General features: G+C 41.7%; 1 protein-coding gene across 1 annotated transcript in view; it reads left to right on the top strand.

Moving 5' to 3' along the window:
* sema5a (sema domain, seven thrombospondin repeats (type 1 and type 1-like), transmembrane domain (TM) and short cytoplasmic domain, (semaphorin) 5A) overlaps nucleotides 1–21,151 on the top strand; it is a 221,921-nt gene that overhangs the window by 187,859 nt on the left and 12,911 nt on the right. Inside the window, 1 exon segment of the mRNA XM_024000082.3 lies at nucleotides 15,212–15,421. Within this exon segment, the coding sequence (XP_023855850.1) occupies nucleotides 15,212–15,421 (210 nt within the window).

Raw genomic sequence — 21,151 nt, 5'->3', positions numbered from 1 at the left:
GTGTGCATGTCCATACGTCGCCCGATCATCCCAATGACATATTCCTTTTGACCCAGGGTCAGTAGTTATCACACAAGGAGGCCGTCCTGAAGTAATCACCTCCATACTGAAGCTGTGTATTGATGTCTGCCACRGTGTGTGTGTGATGAAGCCACAAAGCCAAAGATCCCTCAGTCCCCCTCTATCCTCCAGAGATGATGAGAGCCCAGTGGGAATGGACCGTACTGTCACCCAATGAAGATTTACAGTTAGCAGCGGGCTATTCGCTATCGATTTGAGTCCACACGCACACACAAACACATCCTAGACGGTTATAAGAGGACGGTGATAAAGCAGGCTGATAAAGTGTGTGMGTGTGTGCGTGTGTGTGTGCCTACATTTGTGCATTTAATGTGTCTTCTGAAATACAGAAGTATCTAGACATGATCACAGTAGATAGTAAACCTCAGAGACAGATAGCGTGTCGCCATACGTAGCCAGAGACTGAGACTGTGATTTATACTCCAATGAAACACATGACACATTATCACACACATAAAACTAGTGGTTGGAAAGAAGAAACTCCAGTAGTCATGAATAAAGACTGCTACACACACGCACCACGTCTACCTACACATATAACTATATCATTATAAGATCAGGAGGTTTACCTGTGACAAGTCCAGGAAAAACTCTGGCCTCTATCTATACATTATACTGTATACTGTACTAACAGGCCTAGAGGGACAGAGAGAAGGATTGAGAGGGAGGGAGATAMATGGAGAGATGGTGAACAGGAGAGAATTAACTGGAGATGAAGTGAGGGTGGAGAGAGTAGAGGGAGTCCTGTCCGGAAGGTGTGCTTATCAAGCTGCCTTATACTGCAGAAACAGGAGCTTGTTCGGGACAAGGCTTACTGGCTTCTGCCCTATGGGCCGTTGTGGCTCGGACAAGGCTTACTGGCTCCTGCCCTATGGGTCTTTCTTGCTCGGACAAGGCTCACTGGCTCTTACCCTATGGGCCGTTTTGGCTACGGCAAGGCTTACTTACTGTACACAGGGTTGGGGAGTAACGAATTACATGACTTACTGTTTATTAACTATGCATAGTCACTTTACCCCTAMCTACATCTACAAATTACCTCAACTAACCTGTACCCCCTGTATATAGCCTCATTATTGTTATTTTATTGTTACTTTYTTTATTTGTAYATTTTTTGTTTATTTAGTAAATATTTTYTTAASTGTATTTTCTTAACTGTATTGTTGGTTAAGAGCTTGTAAGTAAGCATTTCACGGTAAGGTAAATTCCTGTCGGCGCATGTGACAAATACAATTTTATTTTATTTGATGTAATCTGTTACATGTAACTGATTACAAATAAAATGTAACTTTAATCCATTGCATTACCGGCTAAAATATTGTAATCAGAATACAGATACTTCAGAAAAACTAGATGATTACTTCTAGAGTTACTTTTAAATTCAGAAAGGATTTTTGCGAAAAACAATACTTTATTACACTGTTCCGTTTTCTCAATGACATTCAAATCAACATTGAAAAAAGGCACAAGTTTAAGTTTGTTCCATCTGAGCGRGTCTGACCACAAGTCAGAGACCACTATTGTATGTAGCTGAGGAATGCTAAACTCCGTCCTCTTATATCAAGGCAGAGTTTAGTTTTGATAACTAGTTGCGCRATTTGCAAGCAACAAMATTGAGTAACCRTCAGTCGATACTTGTAAAAATGCAGGAAAAAGTCTGTGATAGTATTCGATAAAACTTTTTAGTAAAAGTATGAATTTCAGCACCCCGCGGAAAGACCGCAGATTTACAAGACAAACATAGGTACAGGTAAGCATTTTAAGAATTACAATTTTTACAAGTATCGACTGATGGTGACTCAATGTTGTTGCTAGCAAATCAAGCGACCAGTTATCAAAACTCAAATCCGCCTCGATATAAGAGAACAGAGTTGCGSGTTCCTCAGCTAACCACTATGATGACACACTAAATGCGTTTGATGGATTGCGGAAAAAGAGCAGTAATATGTTTTGTAGGCTACAGTGCAAGCTAAATTATGTCTTCCAATGGTGCGACTGCTGTCAGCATTAAATATTATACAACCAATTTGAAAAAACGCTTGGAGGTAAGGATGCCAGCAGTGGTGTAGCCTACGGGCGATACGGATATAATTTAGTCCTATTATTGATATCTACATAGGAATGATGTGAATCACACTGCTGATCTCTCAATTATTTGCACCTTATGGATTGTGGTTGTTATGGATGGCTGTTKACAAATGCATAGTTGTATTTTAACMCAATAATTGTTAAATTGAATAAGTGTAGGCTAAGCTGCCGATCAATCATTGTTTAAGCGATCCGTGGACAGCAGTTGAAAAATGTGCTCTTGCAACAGATAAGCGTTTGAGGGAGTTCCTCCCTTGTAAATTCTTCCRTGGTATTGTGCTCCACACATACTGTCAAAAAACGAGTTTCATTTAAGAAGACCCCAAGTAGGGCTTTAATTTCTTAATCTAATTCATGCCAATTTTTTTWAAGTCTGAAGGCCATGACACATGCCTGAACTCGCACACTTTTGATAGACTTCAACAGCTGCAAATGATTGAGATATCAAAGTGTCACCCATAGAGATCCTATTAAATTAACAAAGTATTCTAATTCCTAATTCTATAGTGTCACCAACAAAAACGCAAACAATAGGCTTATAGCAAATTCAATTMATTTTTCACATCACAAAAATTGCCTTTTTCAGCGATGACATTCTATGAGAGCAGCATTTTTTTCAACCATATTTTGAAGCAATGAGTCCAATCATTCCACCATGACTAAAACATAACTAASCMAGAACCATGTATTTAGAAATATAAATAATATTGTATGTCTCTGGRGTAGACTAAGAAGTCCTTTGTTTTTTGGGTTACGTTCAGGTAAAACAATTTGACTMATCTATATTTCCAAGTCCTATTCTTAAAGATCAAGGGGTATTTACAGTGCCTTCAGAAAGTATTCACACCCCTTGAATTTTTCCACATTTTGTTGTGTTACAGCCTGAATTTAAAATGGTTTCAATAAAACAAATATCACTGGCCTACACACAATACCCCATAATGTCAAAGTGGAATTATGTTTTAGAAATTTTAACAAATTAATCAAAAAGGAAAATTTGAAATGTCTTAAGTATARGTCAATAAGTATTCAACCCCTTTGTTATGGCAAGCCGAAATAAGTTAATAATTTGCTTAACAAGTCACATAATAAGTTGCATGGACTCACTCTGTGTGCAATAATAGTGTTTAACATGATTTTGGAATGACTACCTCATCTCTGTACCCTACACATACAATTATCTGTAAGGTCCCTCAGTCAAGCAATGAATTTCTAACACAGATTCAACCACAAAGACCATGGAGGTTTTCTAATGCCTCTCTACTATTGGTAGATTGGTAAAAAAAAAAAAAAATAAAGCAGACATTGAATATCCCTTTGAGCATGGTGAAGTTATTAATTACATTTTGAATGGTGTATCAACACACCCAGTCACTACAAAGATACAGGCGTCCTTCCTAACTCAGTTGCCCGAGAGGAAGGAAACCGCTCAGGGATTTCACCATGAGGCCAATGGTGACTTTTAAACAGTTACAGAGTTTAAATTGTCTGTGATAGGAGAAACTGAGGATGGATCAACAACATTGGGACACTGGGAGATGAATTCACCTTTCAGCAGGACAATAATCTAAAAGACTTGGCCAAATCTACACTGGAGTTRCTTACCAAGAAGACAGTGAATGTTCCTTAGTGGCCGAGTTACAGTGTTGACTTAAATCTACTTGAAAATCTATGGTAAGACCTGAAAATGGTTGTTTAGCACTGATCAACAACCAATAGACAGAGCTTGAAGAATGTTGAAAAGAATAATGGGTAAATGTAGCACAATCCAGGGGTTGAAAGCTCTTAGAGACTTAACCAGAAAGACTCACAGCTGTAATCGCTGCCAAATGTGATTCTAACATGTATTGACTCAGGAGGTTGAATACTTTTCTAATCAAGATATATTAGTGTTTAATTCTTTTTTTTTATTCTCCAAATGTTCAAATCTTTCTTCCACTTTGACATTACAGAGTATTTTGTGTAGATCGTTGACAAAAAATGACAATTACAAACATTTTAATTCCACTTTGTAACACAACAAAATGTGGAAAAACTCAAGAGGCGTGAATACTTTCTAAAGGGACTGTAATTAATTGTAAGGACTGGAAATCTGATAGACTTTGATTTTTAATGTAAAACTATAGCCTAATCATTTTATTATCTGTATTGAAGTAGAAAGCAATGGGTTAGAAGCCTACATAACCCATAAAGTAAAATGCAGCATCCGTTTATGGCCAGCTATGTAAACTCTAACATTGATTTATGTTGCAATAATGTCGCTTCATTTGTTAATATATATTTTTGTTTTCTTCAAATGCCCCTTAAAGGGAAAGTTATCTGAAAGTAACTGAAAGTAATGAGATTACATTACTGAGTTTGGGTAATCCAAATGTTAAGTGACTGATAAAGAATGTGGGCAGSTAACWAGTAACYGTAACTGATTACATTAAGAAAGTAACCGACCCAACACTGTGTATTCATATGATATGACTGTGAGAGACCACTCATGCAAACTGTTCCAACTTCTCTTTTGGAGATGAGCTGCCCTTTAATATGCAGGTGACTCCCTGGCAGGGAGCGAATCCCTCCCTATCTATTTTATCAGGCCTTTTGAGGTGTGGGCCTCCCTCCCTTTTTTCTGAATGTCATCATGTTTGTCATGGAAGGATCAGAGGGATCAGGGCTATTAGAAATGACTGACATTTGGCGWTTTCAGCTCCATTTGAAGAAACATATTTTAAACCAGAGTCCCAACTACATCATGGCGATACGGAAGGCTAGATCAATTTTCTCTGGAAATAATTGAAAATATTACATATTAGGAGGTTTCATCTCTTGTTTCTATCTATCTAAATTAGATGGAATAGATAAAGCGTATAAGATTAAGCCAAGCAATCCATATGTGGTTTCTTAGGCATACTGAGGCGTTTTGTACCAGCGATCAAGACTTAATGGTTATCAGTTACTAACTTAAGATATGAATTGATTACTAGATATTTCTCATTGCATCTACTCAGTGATTTTTAAATGTAATGTGTTAGCCTTTCTTGTTGCTGTGTAATGATATTCATTATATGAATCGTATACTATATCAGTTTTCAGTTGCTGTATTGTAACGATTCTCGTGGGCTGAAGGAAGAGTGGACCAAGGTGCAGCGTTTAAAGTGTTCATAATTTAATCMAAATCGAACAAAAASAACAAACAGGAGAACGAAAGCGAAACAGTCCTGTCTGGTGCAGATACAAAAACAGAAAACAACTACCCATAAAACACAGGTGGGAAAAGGCTACCTAAGTATGGTTCTCAATCAGAGACAACGATAGACAGCTGCCTCTGATTGAGAACCACACCCGGCCAAACACATAGAAATAGACAACATAGAACAAAAACATAGAAGCCCACCCCAACTCCCGCACTGACAACCAAAATAGAGACATAGAAAGGATCTCTAAGGTCAGGGCGTGACATGTATTCAACACAATCGACACAAAGATCCATGCAATCCATCACACATTTTTGATATAACTGTTTTATTCTGTGCTTATATACAGTACATGTGGACACCTGCTTGTCGAATATCTCATTACAAAATCATCTGCATTATATGGAGTTGGTTCCCCCTTTGCTGCTATAACAGCCTCCACTCTTCTGGAAAGGCTTTCCACTAGATGTTGAAACATTACTGTGTGGACTTGCTTCCAGTCAGCCACAAGAGCATTGGTGAGGTCGGACACTGATGTTGGTCGATTAGGACTGGCTCGCAGTTGGCGTTCCAATTCAATTCAAATAAAATAAAATTGTATTTGTCACATGTGCCGAATACAACAGGTGTAGTAGACCTTACAGTGAAATTCTTACTTACAACCCCTTAACCAGCAATGCAGTTTTAAGAAAAATACCTAAAAAAATTAAGAAATGAAAGTAACAAATAATTAAAGAGCAGCAGTAAAATAACAATAGTGAGGCTATATACCGTCTTTCGGATGGGACGTAAAACCGGTGTCCTGACTCTCTGTGGTCACTAAAGATCCCGGTGTTGTGGCTAAATTCCCAATCTGGCCTTCATACCATCATTGCCACCTACTCATCCCCAGTTTACAATTGGCTCTTTTATCCCCCCTCCTCTCCCATGTAACTATTTCCCAGGTCGTTGTTGTAAATGAGAATGCGTTCTAAGTTAACTTACCTGGTAAAATAAGGGTAAAATATATATATTTTTAAATAAAATAAATACAGGGGGTACCAGTACAGAGTCAATGTACGGGGGCACCGGTAGGTTGAGGTAATTTAGGTAATATGTACATGTAGGTGGAGTTATTGAAGTGACTATGCATAGATAATAACAGAGAGTAGCAGTGGTGTAAAGAGGGGGAGAGGCGCAGTGCAAATAGTCTGGGAAGCAATTTAATTAGATGTTCAGGAGTCTTATGGCTTGGGGGTAGAAGCTGTTTAGAAGCCTCTTGGACCTAGACTTGGCGCTCCGGTACCGCTTGCCATGCGGTAGCAGAGAYAACAGTCTATGACTAGGGTGGCTGGAGTCTTTGACAATTTTTAGGGCCTTCCTCTGACACCACCTGGTATAGAGGTTCTGGGTGGCAGGAAGCTTGGCCACAGTGATGTACTGGGCCGTACGCATTACCCTCTGTAGTGCCTTGCGGTYGGAGGCYGAGCARTTGCCATACCAGGCAGTTATGCAACCAGTCAGGATGCTCTCAGTGGTGCAGCTGTAGAACCTTTTGAGGATWTTTTAWWTTTTTATCACGTTTCAGGTAAGACCCAAATGCAGACTGTGTCGAAGTAASAATGTTTATTACAGAAAYAGGGGCAGGCAAACGACAGGTCAAGGCAGGCAGGGGTTGATGATCCAGGGTAGTGGGGCAAAGGTACAGGACGGCAGGCAGRCTCAGGRTCAGGGCGGGCAGAAAAGGTCAAACTCKTGAAAAACAGGAACAATAAAGAGACAGGAACAGAGGGAAAAACGCTGGTAGGCTTGACGAAACRAAACGAACTGGCAACAGACAAACAGAGAACACAGGTATAAATACACAGGGGATAATGTGGAAGATGGGCGACACATGGAGGGGGGTGGAGACAGGCACAAAGACAGGTGAAACAGATCAGGGCGTGACAATTGTATTTATTTAACCTTTATTTAACCAGGTAGGCTAGTTGAGAACAAGTTATCATTTACAACTGCGACCTGGCCAAGATAAAGCAAAGCAGTTCGACACATACAACAACAGAGTTACACATGGAATAAACAAACATACAGTCAATAATACAGTAGAAAAAGTCTATATACAGTGTGTGCAAATGAGGTAGGATACGCAAGGTAAGGCAATAAATAGGCCATGGTGGCGAAGTGATTACAATATAGCAATTAAATACTGGAATGGTAGATGTGCAGAAGATGAATGWGCAAGTAGAGATACTGGGGTGCAAAGGAGCAAGATAAATAAATAAATACAGTATGAGGATGCGGTAGTTGGATGGGCTTTTTACAGATGGGCTATGTACAGGTGCAGTGATCTGTGAGCTGCTCTGACAGCTGATGCTTCAAGCTAGTGAGGGAGATATGCTGAGGGAGATATGCGGTCCAGCCAAGTGTTGGCTGGAGGGGTGTAAAGCTCGCGACCATTGGACTCTGGAAACATGTTCTCTGAAGTGATGAATCACCTTTGGGGAGAACCAGAAGCCATGGAGCTAAAAGTTAGTGCTACCGCTTTCAAGGAGCGGGACTCTAACCCGGAAGCTTATAAGAAATACCTCCTATTTCCTTCGACAAACCATCAAACAGGCAAAGCGTCAATACAGGGCTAAGATCGAATCGTACTACACCGGCTCCGACTCTCGTCGGATGTGGCAGGGCTTGCAAACTATTACAGACTACAAAGGAAGCACTGCCGAGAGCTGCCCAGTGACACAAGCCTACCAGAGGAGCTAAATGACTTCCATGCTCGCTTCGAGGCAAGTAAAACTAAACATGCATGACAGTATCAGCTGTTCCAGAGATTAGTATCAGGCTCTCCGCAGCGATGTCAGTAAGACCTGTAAACAGGTCAACATTCACAAGGCTGCAGGGCCAGGCGGATTACCAGGACGTGTACTCCGAGCATGCGCTGACCAACTGGCAATTGTCTTCACTGACATTTTCAACGTCTCCCTGTCCTTTCACATCTGGACAAAAGGAACACCTATGTGAGAATGCTATTCATTGACTACAGCTTAGCTAAGGAACTGCATCTGGTTCGAATCCAGTCTGAATTACATCCAGAGGGATTGGGAGTCCCATAGAGCAGCACACAATTGGCCCAAACATCGTCAGGGTTTGGCCGGAGTAGGCGTCATTGTAAATAAGAATTTGTTCTTAACCGATCTGCCTAGTTAAATAAAGGTGAAAATAAAATAAAGAATAAAAAATTGAGATGGTGATCTTAGGTTTGCTCTAGGCAGCCTTAAGCTCCAGACGAACGTTGTGCTTCCAGAAGCAGTTTGGACAGTCCCGTTCTGTGAGCTTGTGTGGCCTGCACTTCCAGCTGAGCCGTTGTTGCTCCTCAACGTTTCCACTTCACAATAACAGCACTTACAGTTGCCCGGGGCAGCTCTCGAGGGAGATTTGACTAACTCACTTGTTGGAAAGGTGGCATCCTATGACAGTGCCATGTTGAAAGTCCCTGAGCTCTTCAGTATGGGCCATTCTACTGCTAATGTTTGTCTATGGAGATTGCATGGATGTGTGTTAARTTKTATACACCTGTCAGCAATGGGTGTGGCTGGAATAGCCGAATCCACAAAATTAAAGGGGTGTTCACATACTTTTGGCATGTTGTGGATGTTATTATTTTCGTGTTCACCTGGAAATACACTATAGAGAAATGCTGAGGACATTATGTAACTACTACTGTTTTTGTATGCCATACACCCACGACACATACAGTACCAACATACAGTACATTTCTCACAGAAGATTACTACCCATGAAAGTTATGCCTATGGATTTATTTACATAATGTGTGAAAAGATGGGTAAATGCCGTATCTAGCAGATAAACTATCTGAACAAGAGGAATCAATAAGAGCTGCATTAATGGAGAGCGAGATAGAGAGAGAGACACACACACAGAGAGAGACACACAGAGAGAGACACACAGAGAGAGACACACAGAGAGACACACTGGACAGAACACACATGAGAGAGATTTTTCTTTGAAAGTTTGCTGGTTAGAGTCCCTGAGCCGACTAGGTGAAAAATCTGTCAATGTGACCCTGAGCAAAGCACTTAACCCTAATTGCTCCTGTAAATCGCTCTGGATATTACTAAATTGGAAATGTGTGTGATGTTTTTCAGCTCAAATGCTCTGAGGCCAGTTCCTTTCTGAGACAAAAGATTAGTCTCATCAGCCCACAGACATCACTAGCCGACAAGGAGACCATAGATAGATTAGTTCTCCCTGTGCTCAGACAATATGACACTGACCAGCACCTCTCTTTTTCTCTTTCTCTCTCTCTTTGTCTACTGTGCTACCCCTCTCACCCTCTCTCTTTCTTTTTTCTACTGTGCTACCCCTCTCTCTCTCTCTTTCTTTCTACCGTGCTATCCCTCTCACCCTCTTTCTCTCTCTCTTCTTCTTCTTACCGTGCTATCCCTCTCACCCTTTCTCTCTCTTGTCTACTCGTGCTATCCCTCCACCCTCTTCTCTGCTTCTCTTTCTTTCTACCGTGCTATGCCTCTCACCCTCTTTCTCTCTCTCTTTTTCTACTGTGCTATCCCTCTCACCCTCCTTATTCTCTCTCTCTCTACACGTGCTATCCTCTCACCCTCTCTCTCTACTCTACTGCTACCCCTCTCTCTCTCTTTCTACCTGCTATCCCTCTCACCCTCTTTCTCTCTCTCTTTTTCTACCGTGCTATCCCTCTCACCTCTTTCAATTAAATTTAAATTTAAATTCAAGGGCTTTATTGGCATGGGAAACATGTGTTAACATTGCCAAAGCTACAGTGAGTAGATATTATACAAAAGTGAAATAAACAATACAAATTAACAGTAAAACATACACATACAGAAGTTTCAAAACAATAAAACATTACAATTTATATTATATATATACAGTGTTGTAAAATGTACAAATGGTTAAAGCACACAAGTTAAAATTAAACAAAGCATAAATATGGGTGTAATGTACAATGGTGTTTGTTCTTCAACTGGTTGCCCTTGTTCTTGGCAACAGGTCACAAATCTGCTGTCTGTGATGGCACACTGGTGGAATTTCTCTCCAGTAGATATGGGAGTTTATCAAAATTGGGATTTGTTTTCAAATTCTTTGTGGATCTGTGTAATCTGAGGGGAAAATATGTCTCTCTAATATGTCATTACTTGGGCAGGAGGTTAGGAAGTGCAGCTCAGTTTCCACCTCATTTGTTATTCCGCTGTCATTGGCCAGTCGCTGATGTAGTCAATCGATGTGCTAGTCTATCTCTTTTAGATGGCCATGTGATCTCGATACGGCGTCCACTTCAATAGCATTCACGGACTTGTGTCACTGAGTCTATGTACATATGTCCTAAGCTTTCTTAAGTGGGTCAGTTCACAGGGTCTAGGTATCTTCTGCCACTGTAGATACTCTCTGTTTAGGGCACAAAGATTCTAGTTGCTTCTGTTTTTGTAATTCTGTCCAATGTGTCAGTAATTATCTTTTTGTTTTCCTATGATTTGGTGGGTCTAATTGTGCTTGTCCTGGGGCTCTGTGGAGGTGTGTTGTGTGGTTGTGAACGAAGCCCTAGGACCAGCTTGCTTAGGGGACTCTTCTCCAGGTTCATCTCTCTGTAGGTGATGGCTTTGTTGAAGGTTTGGAATCGCTTCCTTTTAGGTGGTTGATAGAATTTAACGGCTCTTTTCGGATTTTGATAATTAGTGGGGTATCGCCTAATTCTGCTCTGCATGCATTATTTGGTGTTCTACGTTGTTACACTGAGATATTTTTGCAGAATTCTGCATGCAGAGTCTCAATTTGGTGTTTTGTTCCCATTTTGTGAAATCTTGGTTTGTGAGCGGACCCCAGACCTCACAACCATAAAGGGCAATGGGCTCTATGACTGATTCAAGTTTTTAGCCAGATCCTAATTGGTATGTTGAAATTTATGTTCCTTTTGATGGCATAGAAGGCCCTTCTTCCTTGTCTCTCAGATCGTTCAACACTTTGTGAAGTTACCTGTGGTGCTGATGTTTAGCCGAGGTATGTATAGTTTTTTGTGTTGCTCTAGGGCAATGGTGGTCTAGATGGAATTTGTGGTTCCTGGTGAACTGGACCTTTTTTGGAACACCATTATTTTGGTCTTACTGAGATTTTACTGTCAGGCCCAGGGTCTGACAGAATCTGTGGCAAGAAGATCTAGGTGCTGCTGTGGCCCTCCATTGGTTGGTGACAGCAAGCACCAATCCTTCAGCAAACAGTAGACATTTGATCTCGGTTCTAGCTAGGGTAGAGAACGGGTGCGTGCAGCACTGTTCTAGTGCCCGCGCCAATTCGTTGATATATATGTGCAAGAGGAGTGGGCTTAAGCTGCATCCCTGTCTCACCCCACGACCCTGTGTGAAGAAATGTGTGTTATTTTTGCCAATTTTAACCGCACACTTGTTGTTGTGTACATGGATGTTAATAATGTCGTATGTTTTACCCCCAACACCACTTTCCATCAATTTGTATAGCAGACCCTCATGCAAATTGAGTCGAAGGCTTTTTTGAAATCAACAAAGCCATGGAGAAGACTTTGCCTTTGTTTCGGTTTGTTTTGTTTGTCAATTGTGGGTGTGAGGGGTGAATACATGGTCTGTTGTACGGTAATTTGGTTAAAAAGCCAATTTGACATTTGCTCAGTACATTGTTTTCATTGAGGAAATGTACGAGTCTGCTGTTAATGATAATGCCAGAGGATTTTCCCAGGTTACTGTTGACGCATATTCCCACGGTATTATTGGGGTTCAAATTTTGTCTCCACTTTTTGTGGTGATTGGGTGATCAGTCCTTGGTTCCAAATATTGGGGAAGATGCCAGAGCTAAGGACGATGTTAAAGTGTTAAAGAGTCTCTTTCTTTTTCTACTGTGCTATCCCTCTCACCCTCTTTCTCTCTCTCTCTTTTCTCCGTGCTATCCCTCTCACCCTCTTTCTCTCTCTCTTCTCTTTACCGTGCTATCCCTCTCACCCTCTTTCTCTCTCTCTCTTCTCTCTCTCCTCTCTCTCTCTTTCTTACCACGCCAGCTCTTTCACCCCCTCTGTTTCTCTCCGGCTACACTTGACTATTGGGACTTTCAATCCCTTAATCATACGTACACTAAAACCAGGATTACATGTTAAATAACTCACACATCTACAATTGATCTGAGATAAAGCAGAAGTATTTATTAGCACACTCCATCTCAGCAGTGGTATAATAGATCTGTTAACCTCTTACAAAAAAACTTAAGAGTCACTTCCTTGTATCTGTCTTACCTCTGTCGACCTCAGACAAAAGTAAATACAAAGTCCCCTGGTAATTAGCCTCATCACTGGGTGTTAGTTATAGTGGTTGTGTGTGTGTGTGTGTGTGTGTGTGGTGTGTGTGTGTGTGTGTGTGTGTGGTGTGTGTGTGTGTGTGTGTGGTGTGTGTGTGTGTTGTGTGTGTTGTGTGTGTGTGTGTGTTGTGTGTGCATACGTGCATGTCTCATCTCTCTGATCCCCTTCCCTTCAGGTGGGAGTTTTAATTGCCCTCTCACTAACTTTAATAAGCGATTTAAGAACACACACATTAAGCAGCTCTCAATTCTCCCCAAGGCGAGTATTTGACAAACCAGATGACAGCTCTGGAATACTGTCACAGCGCTGTGGCGTAACTCTGTAATCCACCAGAGCTGTCTCATTTCTCATTTACACACTCACACACCCAGATGCATCACTCACACACCCAGATGCAATGCACTCACACACCCAGATGCACACACCCAGATGCACACACACACACACACACACACACACAAACACCACACCACACACACACACACACCACACACACACACAACACACACACACACAACACACACCACACACACACACACAACACACACACTAGTAGAGGCTGTGGGAGGAGCTATGAGAGGACAGGGGTCATTGTAATTTCATATGTTTGATGTGTTTGATACCGTTTCATGAATTCCATTCCAACCATTACAATGAGCCCGTCCTCTATAGCGCCTCCCACCAGTCTCCGCTGACATACACACCACACACACACACACATACACACACACCAGACCTCTCATCCCTGTGGAGAGATTTCTGATATCATCTGAAGTGTGTGTGAATGTGTGTGGGACTGTATTTGTACTTTTACAGTCTAAAGACATMATGTTGCTAACTCTATTCTTCTGTCCTAGTCTGTAAGCTGATAGGGGTTTGTATTGCACGGTACCCCTGCATTCTGAGAGAGTGGCTTATAATTATCTCCACTGTACATGGTGGATACAGAGATCAATGGAACTACAGTACTCTCCTCATTTAAAAGTGAAGTCAGGCCGCTGTTTGTTTTAGCAACCGGGCGGACTGGGATTTCTGATCTCATCTCAAGTGTGTGTGTGCGTGTTTTGTGGTTGTGTGTGTTGTGTGTGTGAGCGAGTGTGTGTGTGTGTACATCTACCCGACCGAGCAGAGGGCTTGATAAAGAGTGCAGGTCACTGTGGCAGGCAGCGCTGTCCGTGCCACTACCTGTTCAGAATCAATAAAAAGCAGGGRGCCTCAGAGGACCTGTCAGTGCTCCTGCCAACTCAGGGTGAGGTAGAGAGAGTGTTTGTGCGCGTGTGTCTGTGTATGTGTGTCTGCGCGCATGCATGTGTGTGCGTGCGGACATGTTGACTCCCAAGGTTGTGTGTAGTTATGAAGAGGTCAGGACTGTACGTGTGATAGGTAAACACTCTGGTCTCTCTACTAAAGGGCTGCAGGGAGAATACAAAGCACCCAACAGCAGGGGAACTGGATGGTCAATCAGAAAATAGAGGGAGAGAAATGGAGGCAAAGGACATTTCCAAGACGTAGAGATAGAGAGACAAAGGAAGGTCACAGAGAGAAAAGAGAAAAGGGCAGGAAAAGAGAGAGAAATGGTTTCATTGTTGTGGCTCAGACGGTTGATAATAGCAGGGTGGGTTGATTGAGTGAATCATCACTGGAGTGTTTGGGAGCGAACGCTGTAATTTAGTTTCGAGTGATTATCATTCACACAAAGACCTGATCTCACTCCTCTGTCTCGCACAAAGAGGAGCCAGACAGACTCACTCTGAAAGGGACATTTTCACAGCCTCTGATGATGAATGAATGCGGTAATTGAAGCTTAATAGAAATTATAGTTTCATATTTCATTTAGATTTCTCCGTTAACTCATGTCAGATGAGGGATCATACAGTAGTCAAATGCTCATAGAGTTGCATGAATTACAGGATCTCAGTAGCTCTCAGCAAGCATGTTGTGCACGCGCTCGACTAAAGAGCTGTAGAGGTAAAGTTAACTTTTTTGGGGGACCTGCTGTAGCTTGAGACTGACTCGGTGTGCGTGCGTTCGTGCGTGCGTGCGTTCGTGCGTGCGTGCGTTCGTGCGTGCGTGGCACAGACTGAGGCTGATGTACTTTAAGCTACAGTGTATGTCAGACACCTCACACACACACACGCACACAGTTACGGGCTGTACACAGTCTACGCAACGTATCCCTCTGAGGTTAGTTTGCATAACTCTCTAAGTAGTTCTTCATACTTTTGTGCAGCTGCAGTTTTGGAAAGTGGCACAAACGGAGATTGGTAGCTCCATATGCGTAGATTTTGAAATCACTGTGGAGAGCTCTTTAGTCTCTCCATCTTGTAGCCTATGTATGAGTCATGTAGATGTCTTGCTCCAGGGATTCAGTTTTTCTTGGTCACCAAAAACTCTTGGTTCTATTATTATAAATTCTTAGCTTCAATACATATTCCAAGTGGAAAAATAATAAGTCCATTTGTCCCACCAAGTTCCATCCTGACCCCCCTCTCGTCTCGCTCTCCACCAGGAGAGCTGCTGCTGTCGGGTAAAATCTCCGGCCACACTGTGAACGGAGGCTGGACATCCTGGAGCTCCTGGTCTCAGTGCAGTAGAGACTGCAGCCGAGGGATACGTAGCCGTAAACGGACCTGTACCTCCCCTGAACCACGCCATGGAGGACAGACCTGCCTGGGACCTGCTCAGGAGTACCAGGAGTGTAATGTCACACCCTGCCCAGGTGAGATATAGAGATACACGCGTGAACATACAGGTAACTGCAAAAATAAAAGCAACACCAACATAGTGTCTTAATAGTGTTGGGCCACCACGAACCAGAACAGCATCAATGCACCTTGGCATCAATTCTACAAGTGTCTGGAACTCTATTGGAGGGATGTAACACCATTCTTCCACGAGAAATTCCTTAATTTGGTGTTTTGTTGATGCTTGTGGAAAACGCTGTCATATGCAATGCTCCAGAATCTCCCATAAGTCTTCAACTGGGTTAAGATCTGGTGACTGATACACACACGCGCACACACACACACACCATTTAACAGTAGAACCGCCGGGTATAGACTATCCCCGTTCAAGCTACTTTTAGTTCATTACATCCTGTCACCCAAAAGTACATTCGTAATACTTAGCAGGACAGTAAAATGGTCCAATTCACACACTTATCAAGAGAACATTGGTTATTTGAAAATTAAATCATCTAAAAAATATCACTATTTTTAAAACAAGCCATAGAAAGTTGGTTGCAATTTCAGTTKAATCCACCAGAAACCATTTTAGAATAAGGCTGTAACCTAACAAAACACTTTCCAAATGCACTGTATATGGGGGGTTGGAAATGATGCAGACAATTACATTGATGGAAGCTACAGTCTATCTGCAATATTAAAGCTGATCTACCCCCAAAATAAAAATAAATAAATAGATAACATCCCTGGTCATCCCTACTGCTTCTGATCTGGCGGACTCACTAAACACTCGTGCTTCGTTTGTAAATGATGTTGGAGTGTGCTCCTGGCTAGTCGTTAAAAATCGAATCAAATAATAAAATGSKGCTGTCTGGTTTGCTTACTATAAGGAATTTGATACGATTTATACTTTTGATACTTTTATTTAACTAGGCAAGTCAGTTAAGAACAAATTCTTATTTTCATTGAGGGCCTAGGAACAGTGGGTTAACTGCAAAATTTATAATTAGGTTGTGTTCATGAAGGCCTTGTGTAATTGTATTTCAAATAACACAATAGCATTTTCATTAGCTTGTTATTGTAGGTTATATGTAAAAAAGAATTTCTTTTAAAAAACACACAAAACACAAATTCAAGTGTTAATACATTTTATTTGTGGGGTGGGTTTGTTACAACTAGGGAACAGAAGGCATGTGTGTTGGAACACGTTAACAGCTTCTTTTCATAATGACAAAATGAAATAAAGACCCCAACCACCAAGACGCGTGGTCAGCAAGACGAGTGGTCAGCAAGAGGAGCGGTCAGCAAGACGAGCGGTCAGCAAGACATACGGTCAGCAAGACATACGGTCAGCAAGAGGAGCGGTCAGCAAGAGGAGCGGTCAGCAAGAGGAGCGGTCAGCAAACATACTCAGCAAGACATACGTCAGCAAAACGACATCAGCAAGACATGACGGTCACAAGAGGCTGCAGCAAGACATGACGTCAGCCAAGAGAACGTCAGCAAACATACGGTCAGCAAGACAATACGCAGCAAGAGAGCGCAGCAAGACATACCGTCAGCAGAAACATACGGTGCAGCAGACGACGTCAGCAAGACGAATGGTCAGCAAAGAACAACTCAGCAAGAATACTCACAAGACATACGTCACAAGACATACCGTTCAGCAAGAACCCATACGGTCAGAAAGAACGAGCGTCAGGCAACATACGTCAGCAAACATACTCAGCAAGACGACGTTCACAAACATACGTCAAGCAGACAGCTCAGCAAGACATACGCTCAGCAAGACATACTTCAGCAAACGACGGCAGAACATACGTTCAGCAACGTCATACTCAGCAAGTTACAACGTCAAGCCAAGACGACACGGTCAGCAATACATACATCATAAAAACATACGCAGCAAACGACGGTCAGCAAGACATACGTCAGCAAGACGACGGTCAGCAAGACAACGGTCAGCAAGTACATACGGTCAGCAAGACACGTCAGCAAATACGCATTCAGCCAAGACATTCACGGAAGAGGAAGCACACATCAGCAAACATACGTCTCAGCAAACATACGGTCAGCAAGATGACGGCAGCAAACAACGGCAGCAAGACAATACGTCACCAAGAACAAATACGTCAGCCAAGACGATCCGTCAGCAAGACATACATCAGTCAAAACCATACGGTCAGCAAACGAGTCAGCCAAGACATACGGTCAAAGCATGACAGTGTCAGCAAAAATAACGTCTACAGCAAGACATCACCGTCCAGCAACATACCAGCAAGAGGAGCGCCTCAGCAAACATACGGTCAGCAAACATAACAGTCAGCAAGACGCGTGGTCAAATAATGAAAACATCAGTAGCCTAAACAACATTATAAGCGCCAAGTGGCCTTGATAAATAGTGAAACTCAGCACATAAGCGATAATGGCATTATAATGAATATAAGCAGTGGCGATTTTAGCATGTAAATCTTGGTGGGGCAATCTCGAAAAAACATTCCTAGATGCATGCCAGCAAAGACACTAAACAATACATTCATTGCACTATAATGGCGACAAGCAGTGCCCACTGCTACACCTGACTATCAGCGGAGTCTTGTCTGGCAGTGAAACAGTTCATTCAGCCTCGTTTACTGCCTTTTAAAAAAACATAGTTGATATGGCTGACTTGCTTAAACAAATGTGATTTCTATTGACAATTGAGATGTACAAACTATGTCACAAGGAAACAATGAGCAGATAAGAGGCATTCCGTAATTTCGATTAAAACATTAATGAGTGAGCGACGACGGACGTAGTCAATATAACTACGTGTTCAGCACTTTTGAAATGTACAGGGACAGAATGCAGAACATGGGCTGCTCTTACAGTATTTTCCCTGTACACCAAGTCAGAACCRTAGGATAAAGKGGGCATATACGCAGACAATGAAACATCATAGTATTAGATGACATTTCTCAAAAACAGGTTATAGGCTACATGTGCAGCACCAMYGAGTCAGAACAGTAACGTTAGGCGAAATTAAGAGGTGAAAATAGGCCAAATTGTTAGGGTGAGGCACATGGGCTACTAACAGCTTACTACACAACATACACTTGGTATTACTTTCTTAGCTACAACACACATACCTCCCTTGCATATTACATGATTTATGCAGCATTCAAGACATTTTTGGACTCACCTTGACTTGTGATSTGCTCACTTARACATGAAGGTGAYGTGGCATTCCTTTSTGGGCAAATTTTGTCATCAAACTTTATCATCAAAGTCTGGCATTTTCTGGATTTTATTTTATTTTATTTAACCTTTATTTAACTAGGCAAGTCAGTTAAGAACAAATTCTTATTTACATTGACGGCCTACCAAAAGGCAAAAGCCTCCTGCGGAACGGGGGCTGGATAAAACATATATAACAGCTTAGTCAAGTTTACTACACTAAGATTGGATCTCTAAAAATCGTTTTTCCACCACGCCACATGTCTGTTAACAAACTATACTTTGGCAAGTCGGTAGGACATCTACTTTGTGCATGACACAAGTAATTTTTCCAACAACTGTTTACAGACAGATTATTTCACTTTAATTCAACTGTATCACAATTCCAGTGGGTCAGAAGTTTATTTACGCTAATTGACTATGCTTTTCACAGCTTGGAAAATTCAGAAAATTATGTCATGGCTTTAGAAGTTCTGATAGGCTAATTGACATCCTTTTGATACAATTGAGGTGTAGCTGTGGATGTATTTCAAGGCCTACCTTCAACTCAGTGCTCTTTGCTTGACATCATGGAAAATTACAAGAATCAGGCAGACCTCAGCAAATTTGTAGACCTCCACAGTCTGGTTCATTCCTTGGAGGCAATTTTCCAAACGCCTGACAGGTACCATGTTCATTGTAAAAACAAAGTAGCTAGTATAAACACCATGGGACCATGCAAGCATCATACCGCTCAGGAAGGCGATGCGTTTCTGTTTTCCTAGACGAAACGTACTTTCGGTGCAAAAAGTGCAATCCAATCCCGTAACAACAGCAAAGGACCTTGTTAAGTGCTTGGCAGGAAAACAGGTACAAAAGTATCTATATGCCACAGTAAACAAGTCTATTATCGACATAACCCTGAACGGAGGCCGCTCAGCAAGGAAGAAGCCACTGCTCCAAAACCGTCCATAAAAAAGCAATACGGTTTGCAACTGCACATGGGGACAAAGATCGTACTTTTTGGAGAAATGTCAAAACGTGACGCTGTACAATGCGACAGTCGGGAGTACAGTACTGAGCTCTTTAGCTAAGGAATCCCCCTGTCGYGCGGGCACGCGGGAGACCGGGGTTCAATTCCCTAACGGTGAGGAAGGAGTAGGCTGTCCTTGTAAATAAGAATTTGTTCTTAAACTGACTTGCCTTGTTAAATAAAGGTTACACTAAGAACATAACATGTCTACACCCTAATTGTATAATTGTAGTCTAACCAATGCCCAAACGGAGATTCAGTGAAAATAAAAATCTCATTGATTTATCAAGACCAGTTCCCATGCTTGTCTCAGAGCAACGCGAAACAGTGCTAAAATAGTTAAAAACTATTGCTTCTAGACATGGTAGCCCAAATGATGGGCAACTGGGCATTTTTATACATGGCCCTAAACACACACGACTCTGTTTCCAGGTGTGAGACAGTACACACCTACTCTACATCCACACACACAACCCTATAATAATATGAATAATTATACTAATAAATTGCATTTGTAGAGTGCTTTTCATTTACACACAGAGTGAAAACAGGAAATCGTCAGTAATATGACATCCATGAGAAATTAATAAAGAAATAAAGAAATTAGAATAAATATCCTCATAATGAGTATAATGAAGCACAAAACTACACAATAGGAATGTGTTTAAGTCAGGAGGTGTGACGAAGACACAAATTTACAGCTGGAATCAGAGACACAATCCCCGCAGCGTGTAAGACTGTAATTACATTTCAGGGCAATTATACCGCTAGCTACGGGGAGCTGTGCACATGAGCGTGCACATGCACTCTTGCATGCATTAACTTGTGCGTTTGTGTGCGAGTCTCAATCTCTGTTGTGAAAAGCCAAAGACAATGTGTCTGTTTCTCCAGTCTCCTACCTGAGGGAGAACTGAAAGGAAGCAATTGTAATTAAATTAGTGTTCATAGTGACGGTAGAAGGAAATGTGCTATCTAAATGGAAATCCTCCTGCTTAGCTTCTTAATTAAAGAGAACACATGGCATCACACACACACACCACACACACGCACACACCAGACACAAACACACAACAAGGAGTTTGTTTCAAATCATTATTAATCAGTCTTATTTGAAAGGAGTGCAAAGTTAGCATCTCGCTAACAGCCTGACCAGTGTCTGATAACGCCTTCAACAACAGCTATCCGTCATAATACTGTATGTGCTGACACAGAACCAAAGCTGTGATTTTAGCTGTTAATTTATTCACTGGAGAGAGCCTGTCTGTCTCGTCATGAATGAGGCTATGAATGGGGAGCATTGAGATGCTGACCCACCAAATTCTCACTGATGCTCTTTGAGTTGATCGAAGATCCATCATCCCAGTTACCTTGAGGGTTTAGCTGCTAATGCTACGGTGCCTTCAGAMAGTATTCATACCACTTGACTTATTGCACAATTTGATGTGTTATAGCCTGAATTCAAAATGTATTAAATAGATRTCTCACCCATGTACACACAATACCCCATAATGACAAAGTGAAAACATGTTTTTAGGAT

This window comes from Salvelinus sp. IW2-2015, linkage group LG14 (genome assembly GCF_002910315.2).
Source record: "Salvelinus sp. IW2-2015 linkage group LG14, ASM291031v2, whole genome shotgun sequence".
NCBI lineage: Eukaryota > Metazoa > Chordata > Actinopteri > Salmoniformes > Salmonidae > Salvelinus > Salvelinus sp. IW2-2015.
Note: the sequence above shows the minus strand (reverse complement) of the source record. Positions and strands in the feature narration are given on the sequence as shown.